The sequence below is a fragment of the Ovis aries genome, chromosome 2, assembly GCF_016772045.2.
Source record: "Ovis aries strain OAR_USU_Benz2616 breed Rambouillet chromosome 2, ARS-UI_Ramb_v3.0, whole genome shotgun sequence".
Taxonomy (NCBI): Eukaryota; Metazoa; Chordata; class Mammalia; order Artiodactyla; family Bovidae; genus Ovis; species Ovis aries.
The window spans coordinates 218277126-218292666 of NC_056055.1; the positions used below are offsets into that span (position 1 = coordinate 218277126).

The window sequence follows — 15541 nt, forward strand, 5'->3', positions numbered from 1 at the left end:
TCTCAGTTCCTCTCTGTTGCAGGGGTTTGGTGGATTGTTCTGTCTACAGCAAGTTACATCTGGCTTTTACTGTGGCAGAGACTGGTCTCAGGACTTAGGACTCTAAGCCAAGAGATGCTTAATCTGTAGAGGTGGCCTGTGTTCCAGAATGTACAACCTTCTGGTACGACCAAGTCCAGAGTCACTGTCCACAGCCCTGAACCCATGCTGCATTAAATAGAGAACCCAGACCTTCCTGGCAACCATTCCAGGCAAAATCCTTTGGTGAGAACTAGAGGTCATTGCCTGAGAACCATTGCTTTCACTGATTCACCGGAAGGTCAGCTAGGTGGACACAGCCATGGATAGGGCTGATGCGGCTTCACGAGCAGCAAGCCGATGTCTCAGACTTTGCATCCTCTTAGCTTCATGGCAGAGAATACCCCCTGAGCTGGTGTTGATGCAGTGAATTTCTCGTGCGTCCCTCGCACTCTCATCAACTTTTCCTTAGCACACCACTCTGATAAAGAAGTTATTTTTAAGGATGAATTAAACCTATGCGTTATGTTTACTCAAATTTTTACTATCTGAGGCCATTTAACAGTCTCAAGGAATAGACCAAGGTGTCTGAAAAGTAGAGAAAGTTCAAGGCATTATTTTAACAAGTGTCTTATCTCTTTCTTAGGCTAAAGCTTAGTCGCTAAGTCGTGTCTGACTCTTGCGATCCCATGGACTATAGGCCACCAGGCTCCTCTGTCCATGGAATTTTCCAGGCAAGAATACTGGAATGAATGGCCATTTCCTTCTCCAAGGGGAGCTTCCCAACATAGGAATCGAACCCGCGTCTACTGCCCTACGGGCATATTTTTTACCCTCTGAGCTAGCAGGGAATACCATATTCTAACTTCTTTCTTACTCCACCTGTTAAGCTAACACAGGGCTACACTCATTTTCCCTTCCCCAAGGATAAAGAGGAGTGTGATGGCACACTCTCCTTCTGTAAGAACAGACTGTGTTGGCATTCTGGTTTGTCTCTCCTGTGAATCTGATGAAAGTGCAGTATCAGCTGGGTTGTAACATGTCCTGAGTTGGAGGTGACCACTGATTGGTGAGTGCTTTACTATGAATACTGCTGGGAGGCTGTAGCATTGGGCTTTCTTAGTCCGTTGACTCTTGTGAATATGTCTGACTTTTGTGGGAATCCTGAAAACTGGGCCAAGAGGGACGCGCTGTTGTGGATCTCATCTCCTTGTTTCTGAGCTATCACCTGGGGGCTGAGAGAGTGGGCCTGAACTAAAACAGATGAGGACTCACCTGCAGGAGCAAGCTGCACCCGTCTGAGGAGCCTGTTTCCTGTCTACGGTCCTCTAAGTGAATCTGGTGCCAAACACGCTCCCTGGTAGTTCCATGAGTCTGAATGTCTAGCTGAGCTTAAAAATAAAGAGATGCCACCCAATTATCCCTTCCAGGGAGCTCTTAAAAAGCTATTTTTACATCTACTTGTGCAGTGCTGTGTGCTTCTCTTCAACTGGCCAGAACACAGCAGAAAAATGACTGTTACTTATATTTCATCCTTAAAGCCATCATCCTTACTATTGGTCATCAGTTCAGTTCAGTTCAGTTCAGTTGCTTAGTCGTGTCCGACTCTTTGCGACCCCATGAATCGCAGCATGCCAGGCCTCCCTGTCCATCACCAACTCCCAGAGTTCACCTAAACTCATGTGCATTGAGTCAGTGATGCCATCCAGCCATCTCATCCTCTGTCGTCCCCTTCTCCTCCTGCCCCCAATCCCTCTCAGCATCAGTCTTTTCCAATGAGTCAACTCTTTGCATGAGGTGGCCAAAGTACTGGAGCTTCAGCTTCAGCATCATTCCTTCCAAAGAACATCCAGGGCTGATCTCCTTCAGAATGGACTGGTTGGATCTCCTTGCAGTCCAAGGGACTCTCAAGAGTCTTCTCCAACACCGCAGTTCAAAAGCATCAATTCTTCGGCGCTCAGCCTTCTTCACAGTCCAACTCTCACATCCATACATTGGTCATCACCATCATCAAAATCATCATCATCGCAACCACCACAAGAATCTGTGCACCCCAGCTCCTGCCTGTCACCTGCCTCTTTTTGATTGAGAGCACATTTTGCACACAAGTGTGCTCGGTTGCTTCAGTTGTGTCTGACTCTTTGCAACCCCATGGACTCTTTGCAACCTCGGGGCTCCTCTGTCCATGGGATTCTCCAGGCAAGAATACTGGAGTGGGTTGCCATTTCTTTCTCCAGGGGATCTTCCTGACCCAGGGATCAAACTCAGGTCTCCTACATTACAGGCGGATTCTTTACCACTGAGCCACCAAGGAAGCCCAGAGCACATATCTCTTTTCCCTTTTTAAATTTTTACAGGTGAGATAGTCTAACTATAAATACATGTGACCACTTTTGGATGGCACTAAAAGAGATGAGGGTCCCTATGCATTCCCCTTCCATCTAATAACAGTTTCCAAGCAGTCATTGGCTGTCACACCAGATGATTGGATAGCTCATGGTGGGGCTGTGCCCCTGGGAAGGATGTTTTCCTGAAGGCTTGGAAGGAAGGAAAACAATGTGAAAACTCTCAGCATTTGGCTCACTCTGCTTTTCCCATAATTGGAGTGACTGAGGGTCACATGTATACAAGATGGGAGAAAAAGTGGGCCAGGGGTGGGGAGCAGGCAGGCAGATAGAGGAGCCAAGAAAGAGACAGAGAAGGAGATGGTCCTGGAGCCCTACTCAGAGACACCATGAGGAGGAGAGACCAGAGCTCTAGGCAGGCCAGGGTGCTGGGTGGCTCGGAGCCAGGGTGCAGCCTGCCATGGCGGCCCCTCCTGTACATGGGCCCATGTGCACTGAAGTCTCAGGTGGCATCTGTAGGTTTCCCAGTGCTGCGGCAGGAGCCCTGCTCTCTGATGCCAGGGGATAATAGAAAGAGCCCTGGGTGGCCAGCTGGGAGACCTTGCTTCTAGTCCCAGCTGAGCAATCGTGAGCTGATCACTCCCCTTCTGTGGGCCCCCTGTTCTCTCGACTTCCAAACAAGGGAGTTGTCTTGACTGGTCCCATGACCAAGTCTCTTCTATGTCCAGTTTTCCCAGTTTTGAAATCTCTGGAGCCCTGCCTGGGAGATGGTATTTATGCTCCTCTCTCTCTCTCTCTCATGCTGGCCTCCAGGGCAGGAGCTCATTGGTGACATCATTGGCCCATAGCCCGTGGGCAGAAGGGCCAGGGTGCCAGTATTGAGCAGAAGCTCTGAGAAGCTCTGTGAGTTTCACTCATCCTCTTGTGCTCCTGCTCTTGGTGGGAAGACTACACCCCAGTAGTTCCTGCCCCTTTAGCCTGGGCCCCATCATAAGGAGACACTCAGGCTTGAGCCCAACACAGTCTCAGAAGCTAAGTCCAGCCAAGCCTGGCAGAACCAAATCATCTCGTGGACCCACGAATGGGACATAAATGCTTGCTGTGAGGCAGTGCAATTTCGGAGCTGTTTGTTACTGCAGCCAAAGCTGACGAATACACCACATGACAGGAAAGTGTGTCTCATAGACATGCACTCCAGGGAACCATCAAAGGCCCGCCTGAAGGAGAATGAAGGGCAGCTGGAAGGGCCCTACAGGAAGGCTTCCACTGCTTCCCTCTTCTTGCCAGAGCCACACACCTCCATATGGAGACGCACCTGGTTTTTGGCATCAACAACTCGTGCCTCAGCAGGGGTAGGAAGGGAGTCTGGTGGGAGAGGAAACTAAATTAGAATGCCTCAATGTCAAATTGCTCCCCATTCACAGTCCTCTCTCTTCTATAGGCCTCCAAGCCTGGGCAGTCTGTTTCTTTCACTGCCTAGGTGCTGTAATTAAATGGCTCTTGAACTTGGGAGTTGACGTACTGGTTTAGCCCGCATGGAGAGGCAGCAAGACGCTTAGACAGGTCTACAAGTGCCAGTGCCACTAGTCTCTGGCTGCTGCAGTCTGTATGCAAGCCTCTGTGATCCCTACCATTAAAAGACCCTGAAGAAAATGAACACCCTCTCTGCCCAATTTTAGCTGATAGATGTTTTCTTGCCAAACAGAGCAGTGTGGCCTATTTGATAGAAACACAAACTAATGCCCAGAGAGGACCACTGCGGAGCTCCGGTGCTGTTGGCACTATAGCCTAGGGGGTAACCTGAGAGGTCCAGGATAGGAGGTATGACCAGGGCTTAAGCATGCTTCCTTCACTCAGAGAAAACCAGGGCCATTCCCCACCTCCTCAGTCATTTGGATGAAGACTCCGGAGTTGACAGCCACAGTCATCTGCTGGAAAAAACAAAAACCCTCCACCAGCCAGCCTAATATAGTGGAAGAGGAGGGAACATACATTTGGGAATGGGGTAAGGGAGCAAGCGGAAACTTAGAGTGGTGGGATTCTAACCTTCTTCTAAAACACTGAAAGCTTTAAAGCAAAACCTTGCCCGGGAACAGACACATGTGTAAGTCAATGAGAGTACAGAAGCTGGGAGGGAAGCAGGGATGAAGACTCAGAGCCTGTCTGCAGAGCATCTCATTCCCCACTCCTTAAAGTGGCTCCTGAAGTTGTGCATGGAACCCCTGAACTATATCCACTTTGAAAACCACTAGATTAGAGAAATCTTGGGTATTAGCAGACTTACGGAAAGCTGAAAAAAAAAGGGGAGCAAGGTATCATCGTGATTGTTTCTGGGCATTTTGCTGTGAAGAGAATGGAATTAAATGTATAGGCCTCCTTTGTCCTGACTTGGCACAATGGATAAGAGGCCTTCCACAACTTGGCTAAGGCAGGTAGACTGACCAACTGACCTTTCTCAAATATTCTTAGAGGCTAATCTCCTCATTTTCATCTTCAGCTGGGCAGGACAGAGTTGCCAGGAAAGACTGAGGTCTCCTGTCTTTGTCCTTCCTCCTCCTACTCCCTACACACCCCTCAAATCTAAGCCACAGCCCCTCTTGAGCTCACAAGTCTCAAGCCTGGTGCCATCTCTGCTTTGACCTTTTTGACCTTCAAGAGGGAGGGACCTTGGGAGACGTGTCTAATTCACCAGCCCATGGCTCCCCACTTCCTGTAGAGACAAGTTTCCAGACCCCCCTATGCACACCACGTCCACGAATCCACACATCCCGGAGACCCACCTAGGCACACCGTGTCCATGAATCCACACATCCCGGAGACCCACCTCTGCACACCACATCCACGAATCCACACATCCCAGAGACCCACCTCTGCACACCACATCCACAAATCCACACATCCCGGAGACCCACCTCTGCACACCACATCCATGAATCCACACATCCTGGAGACCCACCTAGGCACACCGTGTCCATGAATCCACACATCCCGGAGACCCCCCTATGCACACCATGTCCACGAATCCACACATCCCGGAGACCCCCCTATGCACACCACGTCCATGAATCCACACATCCCGGAGACCCACCTCTGCACACCACGTCCATGAATCCACACATCCCGGAGACTCACCTATGCACACCACGTCCATGAATCCATACATCCCATAGCAGATCTGGAAGAGGAGGTCTTGGCGCTGCCATTTTGCTGAGGGGCTGAAGGTCGACCAGATGAGCCAAGAGATGCTGGCGATGAGGAAGAGGGAACCCAGGATGGCAGCTGCAATCTGGACCTTCTCGATGACTGTCAGGGAGATGGCCTGCCACTGCAGGGGCGAGAACGGCAGGTCAGCGGGGGCCTGCAGGCCCTCACCCCATTTCCACCCCATCCCCACCCCCTCCTCCTGCTGCCGCCCCAGGCTCTCACCTCTGGATTTAAGCCAGGGCTCACCAACGTGCAATACAATGGCTCTTTTTGAGAGTTTCTGAGTATTAACTTTGTGTTTTTGATATGGAAGAAACCTATATCATACCGAATGATCAGAAGTCATTTCTGGGTGGGTCAGGCTGAGAAGGAAAGTCCTTGTGGTTGATTATGATGCAGACAGAAAACTGGGAAGGAGAAAGTGGAAATGCAGCGTGTAGTGGTGTTCCAGGTCCCCAGAATATTCTTTTCTGAGCAACACATTATTTGCTCACTAATAGGTGCTAAGAGGGCATAGGCCTTTTTTTTTTTTTTTTGCTTGTTTTCTACAACAACATCTGGCATGTCATTTAATATACATGCTAGAGATTAACAGTTCAACAGACAAAAAGAGGCCACAGGATGTCAAGGAGAGAGAAGAAAAACAGTATAATTTACTGACTATATATGAATGCCGAAATTTTGGTGTTTTTTTTTTTTTTACAGAAAAGCACTATGCTAATAGCTGTGTTGATGGATGGATTGAAGGCTAGAGTGTGGGTGGGTTTCCACTCTGAAATTCTATGAGTCTTTGACTGATCCAGGTATCACAGGCCTAAATGAGCCATGAGTTGGATTTTACTTTGGGATTTATTCATGCTCTTGCTCAGCAAATATGTTCCGGGTGTTCTGTGTGTGTACCCTGCTAGGTGCTGAATATAAAGCAGTAAGCAAAAACTTGCAGACTTCTGCCTTCATGGGGCTTCACATTTAGAGAACACAGACAGACATATGATTATTTACAATGGCAATCCATCATGACATATGAGAGCCTATGGCAGGGGATTTCACTTCCTAGAGGAAGCAATGAGTTGAGTGGGAGTTTACTAGACAAAGAGAGGAGGCATATGTGTCCAGCAGGGAGAAGAGCATGTGCAAAGGCCCTGTGACAGAAGAAAGCAGGGTAAGTACAAAAACCTGGAAGAAGACCGAGAGGGTGGAGCAGAGAGCGGGGAGTGGGGTAAGACAACTGGGAAGGGAAGAAGGAACCACATGGGAGCCTAAAGAATATGCAAAGACTTTTAAAAACTTTTTTGTAAGAATAAACATGATACTCTTGACCAGTGTGCAGCAGGGAAATGACAGGATCAGGCTTGGGAAGGTGGCGTGTGTGCATACTCAGTTGTGTCTGACTCTTTGTGACCCGATGGACTGTAGCCCACCAGGCTCCTCTGTGCGTGGGATTTCCCAGGCAAGAATACTGGAGCGGGTTGCCATTTCCTTCTCTAGGGGATCTTCACAACCCAGGGATCAAACCTGTACCTCCTGCGTTTGAAGGCAGATTCTTTCCTTCTGTGCTACCTGGGAAGCCCTTGGGAAGGTGGAAGGAAGGACTGTCCCCTGACTGTAGCAGTTTGTGTAACGCCCTGCAGAGAGCACCTAGTAGGCATTTCAGAAGGCATGTCAGAACTCCCCAGAAAAGGCGGACAACCTTCCTTCTGCCAACAGCGAGCCCTCCCTGCACATTATACAGCCTAGACGGAAGCAATGATGATTCTGGCTCCTGCCGGGACTGACTGGTGGCCCCTAAGGAACTGTAACTATTGGAAAGCATTTGCTCACTCATCTAGATGTGGGACATCAGCCTTTACATGTAACTATACAGGTCGCATCCTGTTACAGGTAATTGGGCCTTTACATTTTCCACTGCTCTTTCCACCCTGCCTAGGGTTACACATAACAGGAATTTTCCAGAAGATGGCCTGATCCCACGGACTCCTCTAACAGAGGGCAAATGCTTTTTCCAGAGCCAGCCTCCCTCTCTGTGAAGAGGGCTCCCGATTGAGCTTTTTGTTTCTACCTCTATGACATCAACACCCTCCCCTTCTTCTGCTTCAGGCAGAAGAAACCCCAAATGGAGAGGCAGAGGAAGCTCCCCTTAATCCCTAAAGTCCTTCCTACCAGCCCCAAGCCACTTGTGGAAGCCATACAGCACCCCAACTATGATTTGAAGCAGGAAGAAGAAAGAGCAGGATGGGGTGCTATGCCCAAGGCTTCCCTCCTGTCTGCCCCATGGGAGGCTCCACAAGTGATGTGGGGAGCAGAGTCACAAGGAGCAAGGAGAGGACAGGGGAGCTCTCTGGTCTCCCAGGGAGATGGGGAAGGGCTCCCCAGGGAGCAGGCTCTGCCCCTACTGGATCCCCGGAGCTTCTTCATCTCCAGCAAGCTCCTGATCCAGAGACTTCTCCATGCCCCTCTGTGCAGCGAATGGAGAGACCAAGGGACAAAAGCATGAAGACAGATGAGTCTTTCTTTATAACAAGAAGAGGCACTGAGCAAGGGCCTGGTGACCCAATCCTAGCTCAGCTCTGCTCCAACTCACGGAGTGTGACCTAGGAGAAGTCAATAAGTTATCAGGACTTCCAAAAAGTGGAGATAATTGTTTCCTAGAGTATTGTGAGAATTAAGTGAAATTAAAGGGTACCTGCTGCCATCATTTCTATTCCTGTTTATATTAATACATGGCAAGGTAAGAGTATTCATAACCATACTTAGCAAACTCCATGCTGGGCGTGTAGGGTAGAGGTGAAGGGCCAGACTCAGGAGTCAGACCTCTGGATATAACCCTGCTCCACCAGGGTGACCTCAGGCAAATTGTTGACCCCTCTGTGCCTCCACTGTCTCATCTGTAAATTGGGAATGATAATAGTACCCATTGCATTGGGTTGTTTTTAGTATTAAATTATATATGTGAACACTTAGAACAACAACAGGCCCCGGTAAGCGCTAATTAAATGTTCATGAATATAACTGCAGTTCAGATGTAGCAAAGAGGATGACAGGCACCCACAGAGCCTTGAGACCACAGGGCTACAATGAAATGCCACCTTTCTCAAGAGCTCTTTCTAGAAACAAAGCTTGCAGAGGGTCACTGAGATAACATGCTATCATGCCCACTATTTCTCAGAATGTGTTATGGGGTCAAATGAACCAAGAGATGAGACATCGGAGACTTAGAAGAAACCTCCCTACTCTGACAGCAGTTAGCCCCGGCACCCCATCCATTGCTCTACTTTCTCTTGGTAGAGCTTGCCTGCTCCATCCTCCACCACAGATGAGGGGGATCAGAAGTTGCCCCACCATGGCTGAGCAGGCAGTCATCTCACACTTGGCTGAGACTGAGGAGCCCAAGACATGTAATTGGGTCAATTTGGGCCACAAACACGCAGTACTGCTGCTAGTCCAGACTACTCCTTCTTCTGGTACTATCTGCAAGAGTGAAAAGGCATTTTCTGAGCACACACCACTGAATGCAATGAGGTCCAGTCACAATCCAGAAGTAACAGAATCAGAATCTCCATGACTAGAAACTCACAGTTAAAGACACAGCAGTAGCTTAAGAATACATTTATTCTTAATTAGTAACTTAAGAATTATTCTTAAGTAGTAACTTGATAAACTTATTCCAGAGTTCCAAAGAAACGCAAGGAGAAATAAAGACTTCTTAAGTGATCAATGCAAAGAAATAGAGGAAATCAATATAATGGGAAAGACTAGAGATCTCTTCAAGAAAATCAGAGATACCAAGGGAACATTTCATGCAAAGATGGGCACAATAAAAGACAAAGTTATTCTTAAGTAGTAACTTAAGAATAAAGAATAAAGTAGAAAGGCAATGTCAATATTACCATTTGCTTAAGGCACTTGTGAGATTAGAATAATCTTTTCTTTTCTTTACTCCCAGGAAAAGATTCATTGGAAAAGACCCTGATGCTGGGAAAGATTGAAGGCAGGAGGAAAAGACGGCAACAGAGGATGAGATGGTTGGATGGCATCATCGATTCAATGGACATGAGTCTGAGCAAACTTCAGGAGGTAGTAAAGGACAGGGAAGCCTGGCGTGCTGTACTCCAGGGGGTCTCAAAGAGTCAGACAACACTGAGAGACTGAACAACAACAACCCCCAGGAAAAAGTTATCCCTAAATGTTTCTTCCCTTTTTGTGTCGAGGGCTGATGCCTGTTTATGTGCCAAGGACAGAGCCAAGGGGGCACTGAGCTGGTGGGTTTGGATTCTGACCCTTTTCCAAGGCTTGAATCGGCTAAGAAAGAAGAGTTAATGCACCCCAGGGCCTGGAATCAGACACTGCTATTTTAAGACACTTCAAGATTTTGAAATGAATAGCTGAGGATGGAACCATCGCATGGGGAGGCGCCTCTTGTGCTGACTTTTTGGTGCACCATCAGGATGACTGAGGTGCCTAGGGGTTCTAAGGCTCCCTTCTAGCAATAATGCCCCCCCATCCCAGGCTGGCCCCTGCTGCAAGGACACTGCAGCTCCGGGTGTTTGCAGCTGCCCTTCCATGCAGAGATCCCAGCCCACCATCATCCCCAAGCCACTCGCTCTGCTGGGGCAGCAGCACTGACTCTCTCTCACCCCCTCGGACAGGAGAGAGACAACTGTGCCAAGCTGCTGGAGTTCCCCGCGCCCTCGCCAGCATGCTGGCTAATTGATGACATGGCAGCTTCACTGGCTGACCGTGTCTATGTGAAGGTATTTTCAGAAGCAAAGCGCCCTCTCTCTGTGTGTGTGCCTCGCAGAGGAGAGCTGTGTGACGTGGAGGATTTATGAGGTGGCACAGGGGCTGTCAGCTCTTCTGGGGATAACAGATGTCTCAGGGCAGGGTGGGAGGGGTCGGGAGGACCATGGGGGGCGTGGGGGCCTCTGATCTGACAGCCCCGCCCCGTGTGAATCTGTTCCGCAGACCCCATCTGAACCCTGGTCTTCCTGCCCTTGACCTTCATGGACTCTTTATATTCTCTCCCTTTTCCTTCCTGCCCCGTCTTTTCCTCTGATTCCCTCTTGTGTCTCGTCTCCGTCTTTCTCTAGTCCCTGTCGTAAGAGGTGAGGTCTGTGGACCAGGAGCAGCAGCATCACTGGGTAGCTTGTTAGAATGGAGACTATCAGGCCCCACCCTGCGTTTTGTTGGGATTCCAGGCACCGTCAAGCTTGGGACATAGCATCCAGTCTCTGCTCTCATTTCTTCTTTTCTGCCCTTAACCTCATCACAGTCTTTCTCCTCACCATCCCACCCTGCCTCTTTGCCTTTTTGCACTGTTCTCTCTTTCTTATTGTTTCCTCCCTCCCTCTCCTCTTTTCTTCTTGCTCCTTTTCCTTATTTCATTTATCCTTGAACTCACTTTTTCTCTCTTCCATGTTTCCTTCTCTTATCTATTTCTGTCTCTTGATCCCACCCCTTTCTCCTCTTCTGGCTGAGGCTTAAGAGAAAACACAGAAATTCTTTCCTGCCCTCCTGCCCACTCTCCATCCTCGGTCTCGCCCACCTGGCCCATCTCTTTGCCTTCCTCCAAAGCCCCGGAACTCTAAGGTGACTCATGTCCCGCCGGAGATCACGGGGTGCGGGGAAGCCCGGCCCTCGCCGCAGCGCCCCAGGGGCAGCCCCGGGCCTTACCTGCAGAGGGTTCTTTGTGCTGATGGCGATTACGTGGTACTTGTAGTAGCACAGCTCGCAGCTCCAGCAGCCCCGCTCGCTGATCCACTTGATGAGGCAAGGCTGGTGCGTGCACTTGACCGAGCCATCGCAGCGGCACGGGCTCAGCAGCTCCCCCTGCAGGGAGAGAGGCGGAGGGTGGTGAGCCAGTGAATCAGTAAGGTTGCTCAGTCGTGTCCTACTCTTTGCGACCCCATGGACTGTAGCCTACCAGGCTCCTCCATCCATGGAATTTTCCAGGCAAAAGTAATGAAGTGGGTTGCCATTTCCTTCTCCAAGGGATCTTCCCAACGCAGGGATCGAACCCAGGTCTCCCACATTACAGGCAGACGCTTTACCATCTCAGCCACCAGGAAGCCAGACCTCAGCAATGAGGGGAAGGGGCGGGGAATTTGCCTTCAGAGTTGCTTTGCCCCCAACCCTCCATGTCTCTGGTCTCTCCAGACCAGACCACAGACTTGGTTGGGAGGAGGCCTGGGCTCCAGGTTCCCAATTTCAGTGAATTCAACTAACAGTTCTGAGCTCCTGGCTCCTACTTGGTACTTCCCAAGTCCTAGGGCTTCTATGAAAATGAGTGAGAAGATCTCCATGGAAGTTCTCTGCCATCCAAAGCGGGTGTCAGCCTAGGTAGACTTCTCTTTAAAGGTACCGCCAGGGGTCTCAAACCCAAATGCTCTCAGGGGCAGACAGGCCACACTGTGACTGAAGCCAGCTGGAGGGAACTGGAATGGATTGGGGGGTTGAAGAGACAGACATCATCAGCCGCAGATGTGGGACTCTGTGTTCCAGGGAGGCAAGCGTTTATGCAAAACTTCCCCGCAGTCAAATCTCAACAGCAAACCCAAGCTTTGAATACATGTCATGAAGATCATTTGGCCTGGCTTTGGAGTTCTGGTCCTGAGCCTTTGCACTCTTCTGCAGCACAACCCATAGAGACCCAGATCCCCTCTGTGAAGCCTCTTGCCCCTGGTCCCAGAGCGACAAAAACGTGGCAGGCTTGGATCCTGGAGACCTAGGAGGCTGACCAGATGCCCCCTCTGAAGGCCTGGGGCCCTCTCAGCATGTCCATTGGGACTGGCTGGGAGTGGTTGGCAAGCCCAGCTTGGGGCAGGCTTCACTCGAAGCAGGGAGGCAAAGACAGTGCCAGAGTTGAAGCTCCTTGTGGACTGCAAGGCTGGACTCAGTCTCCAGAGCCTCCTGTGACCACATGTCACATGACCACACGCCGCATGACCACAACTGAAGCCTGCACCCACTCCCTGCTGGTCCTGATGCTGCGGGCCCCCAAGGGCCTCCCTCACTCCCTTCTCTCCTCCCCTTCCCTTTCCCCTCTTTCTCCCTCCTCACTTAGAGCCTGTCATTTCTACCTCCTGACTCCGGTCCACCAGTGCCTTCATTTACCTTCTCAGGGACTTTAGGAGTGGGTCCCACCCAACTCCCCAAATTTTGCTCCCTTCTTACCCGTCCCAAGGCCCCCTTCCTTACTTCCCACGCGCTTCCTCCCCCAACTCATCTATTTTGAAGGAGATGCCTTCTGCCTCACTCCTGTTAAAGGACCCAGAAGCTGCCAGGCACAGCCCATTCCCTAAGCCCCATGCTGGTGTTTGCGACATGCCCACTGAAGCCATGTCCCTTTTAATCTGGTGACGGTGTTTTAGTCGCCAAGTGGTGTCCAATTCTTTTGCAACCCTATGGACTGTAGCCTGCCAGGCTCTTCTGTCCACAGGATTTCCTAGGCAAAAATACTGGAGTGGGTTGCCATTTTCTTCTCCAGAGGGTCTTCCCCACCCAGGAATCGAATCTGCGTATCTTGCTTTGCAGGTGGATTCTTTATCCACTGATCCACCTGGGAATTTGGGGATTTCACTATTCGAGAAACCACGTCTTGTTCCCAACTTAGGATAAGCAGGCACAGGAGCTCCTGACCTATTAGTTACAGATCTTTATTTGTGTATTTAGTCATACTCTTTGCTGTAGACTGTCGAAACAGTCCTTTTCTCCCAAGATGCATGGAATCGTCTTTCCCTTTCACTTCAACTCCTATTACTCAAAGACTACCCCTCGGCCTGGATGAGGTCTAGAGTGTCTTTCTGCACCTGGTGTACCTGTCCACTTGCTTTTCTGTCTTCATGATGGTTCCAAAGCCACCTTCTACAGGGAGTCATCCTTGATTTCTCTAGGTTGAGTGCAGTGCCTTGATCTCTGAGCACCTTGTCAGTGTAACCTTCTGAGACCCTTGGCATACGCCTATCCACTGCCCCATCAGAGGAGCCCCAGGAGGCAGGGATGGGATGTTGTTCATCTTTGCATTCATTCTCCCAGTGCCTAGACTACACCCAGTAAGCCTTCAACAGCCTTTGTGTTGAGCAAGTGAAAACATAATTCAATTGTCTGCTCAGGTTTCCTGCCTGGCCCAGAGGAATGAAGACGAGACAGCCTATTCCATAAGAACAGGAGCCATGTCCATCTTGTTGACCTTGGGACCCCAGCACTTCACTCAGTGCCCAGCACTCCGCACGTGTATGTATGATGAAGGAACCTGGTGATGGAAGTACTCAGGGTGCCACCACCTCATAAAATCCTCTCTGGTTCCCCACTCTGCTCCTTTTGTGTTGACAGGCCCCTTCACGGTGGCTGCAGGCCAGGAACCCTCCCATACCCACTGTGAAAGCACTTCCCCATGTGTCTCTGGGTCACTATACCATGACCTCTAACAGCAACAGGATGCATCTTATGTCCGTCTTTGCATCCTTAGCACCTAGTGCAGTACGTGAAACAGATACTCTTTTTTTTTTTTTTTTTTTTGCAGCCATGCCACTTGGCATGTGGGATCTTAGTTCCCTGACTGGGGATCAGATGGAACCCAGGACCCCTGCAGAGGAAGCATGGACTCTTGGCTGCTGGACTGCCTTGGAAGTCCCATACTCCATCCCACTTTAGCGGTGCAGTGTGCACAGAGCTGTCTGATGAGTGAGAGGTTTCGCTCCTCTAGGACATGGCCGGCCTCTGGCTCCAGGTAGAGTAGGACAGGCAGGAGATGCCCACAACGCCAGGCGCTCACCACACCCATGGAGGCCTCCAGGTCCTCGGTAATGAGTAGTTGCTGCGTGGCTCTGAGAAAAAAATAGGAATGGGAGGGGGAGGAGAGGTGCTGAAGGAGGGGCAAAAGCCCTCATTATTCATGGCAGCATCTCCTAGGCTCATTAATTCTAACAGGATGAGCTGGGGCTGATTAATCGGGTTGTTAGGCAGCCATGTCAGATTGCCAATCAGGTAAGAGACAGTACTTCCGGTCCCCGGCAACGGTGCCAAGCAACAGCGAAGGCTGTTCTCTTTGCTTTCTAACGCGGCAGCCATGAGACAGGGGAGGAAGAGCCGCTGGCCAGGCATAACTAACAAGACCTGGGCTCTCCACCATGGACCATCCCTGGGGCCCCTAGTTATCTGGAGAAGGAAGGAGCATGACCTGGCCTGGTCCCAGTGCCTGGCCACAGACCATGATGCCAAAGGTGTGCCATTTCCCCTGGAGCTCCCAGTCCCCACACTTTCCCTGGATTGGACAACCCGAAGGTAGAACAGAGGCTTGCTTTGGGTGCCACCAACACTGGAAAACAAGGCTACCGAAGCTGTTAGAAAAGTTTAACTTTGATGAAGGAAGTGATCCAGGATTTTAGGGGGAAAAAAAATCTGCAAAAAAAGCTATTTTAACCTTGGCATTCATATAAGTTTTTTACTTTATGATTTGGCATATTTTTATGTACACTGGGGAGGAGGGCCATAATCTTTTTGTGTTTAGGGCTTCTAAGAGGCCTTAATCTGGACCCTGGGCTATCTTTGGCTGGTCAACCTGTGCTTCTCCTGGAACAAGAAAGATTGAATGAGCCAAAGCCAGATAGATTCAGGTTAGACTGAAGGAGAATGTTCTTTCCAGTCAACTTTATTACAAGCTAATATGGTGGTGGCGCAGAGGTTAAAGCGTCTGCCTGCAATGTAGGAGACCTGGGTTTGATCCCTGGGTTGGGAAGATCCCCTTGAGAAGGAAATGGCAACCCACTCCAGTATTCTTGCCTGGAGAATCCCATGGATGGAGGAGGTTGGTGGGCTACAGTCCACGAATTGGACAAAGAGTCGGACACAACTGAGCGAGTTCACTTCACTTCATTGTGGAACATGGAAATAGAGGTGGTATACATCTCTCAATATAACAGTGACTCCTATTAAAGAGAAAGGTTAAATGACCAACCCAAGGTCACTCAGCCAGCCAG

At 50.0% G+C, this 15541-nt stretch overlaps 1 protein-coding gene across 1 annotated transcript in view; it reads right to left on the reverse strand.

Annotated features, from left to right (window-relative positions):
- MARCHF4 (membrane associated ring-CH-type finger 4) overlaps positions 1-15541 on the reverse strand; it is a 120682-nt gene that overhangs the window by 16378 nt on the left and 88763 nt on the right. The window contains exons 2-3 of the mRNA XM_042244203.1: positions 11238-11393; positions 5496-5688 (exon numbers count right to left, since the gene is read on the reverse strand). Coding sequence (XP_042100137.1) covers positions 5496-5688; positions 11238-11393 — 349 coding nt within the window. The remainder of the gene's footprint in view (positions 1-5495; positions 5689-11237; positions 11394-15541) is intronic.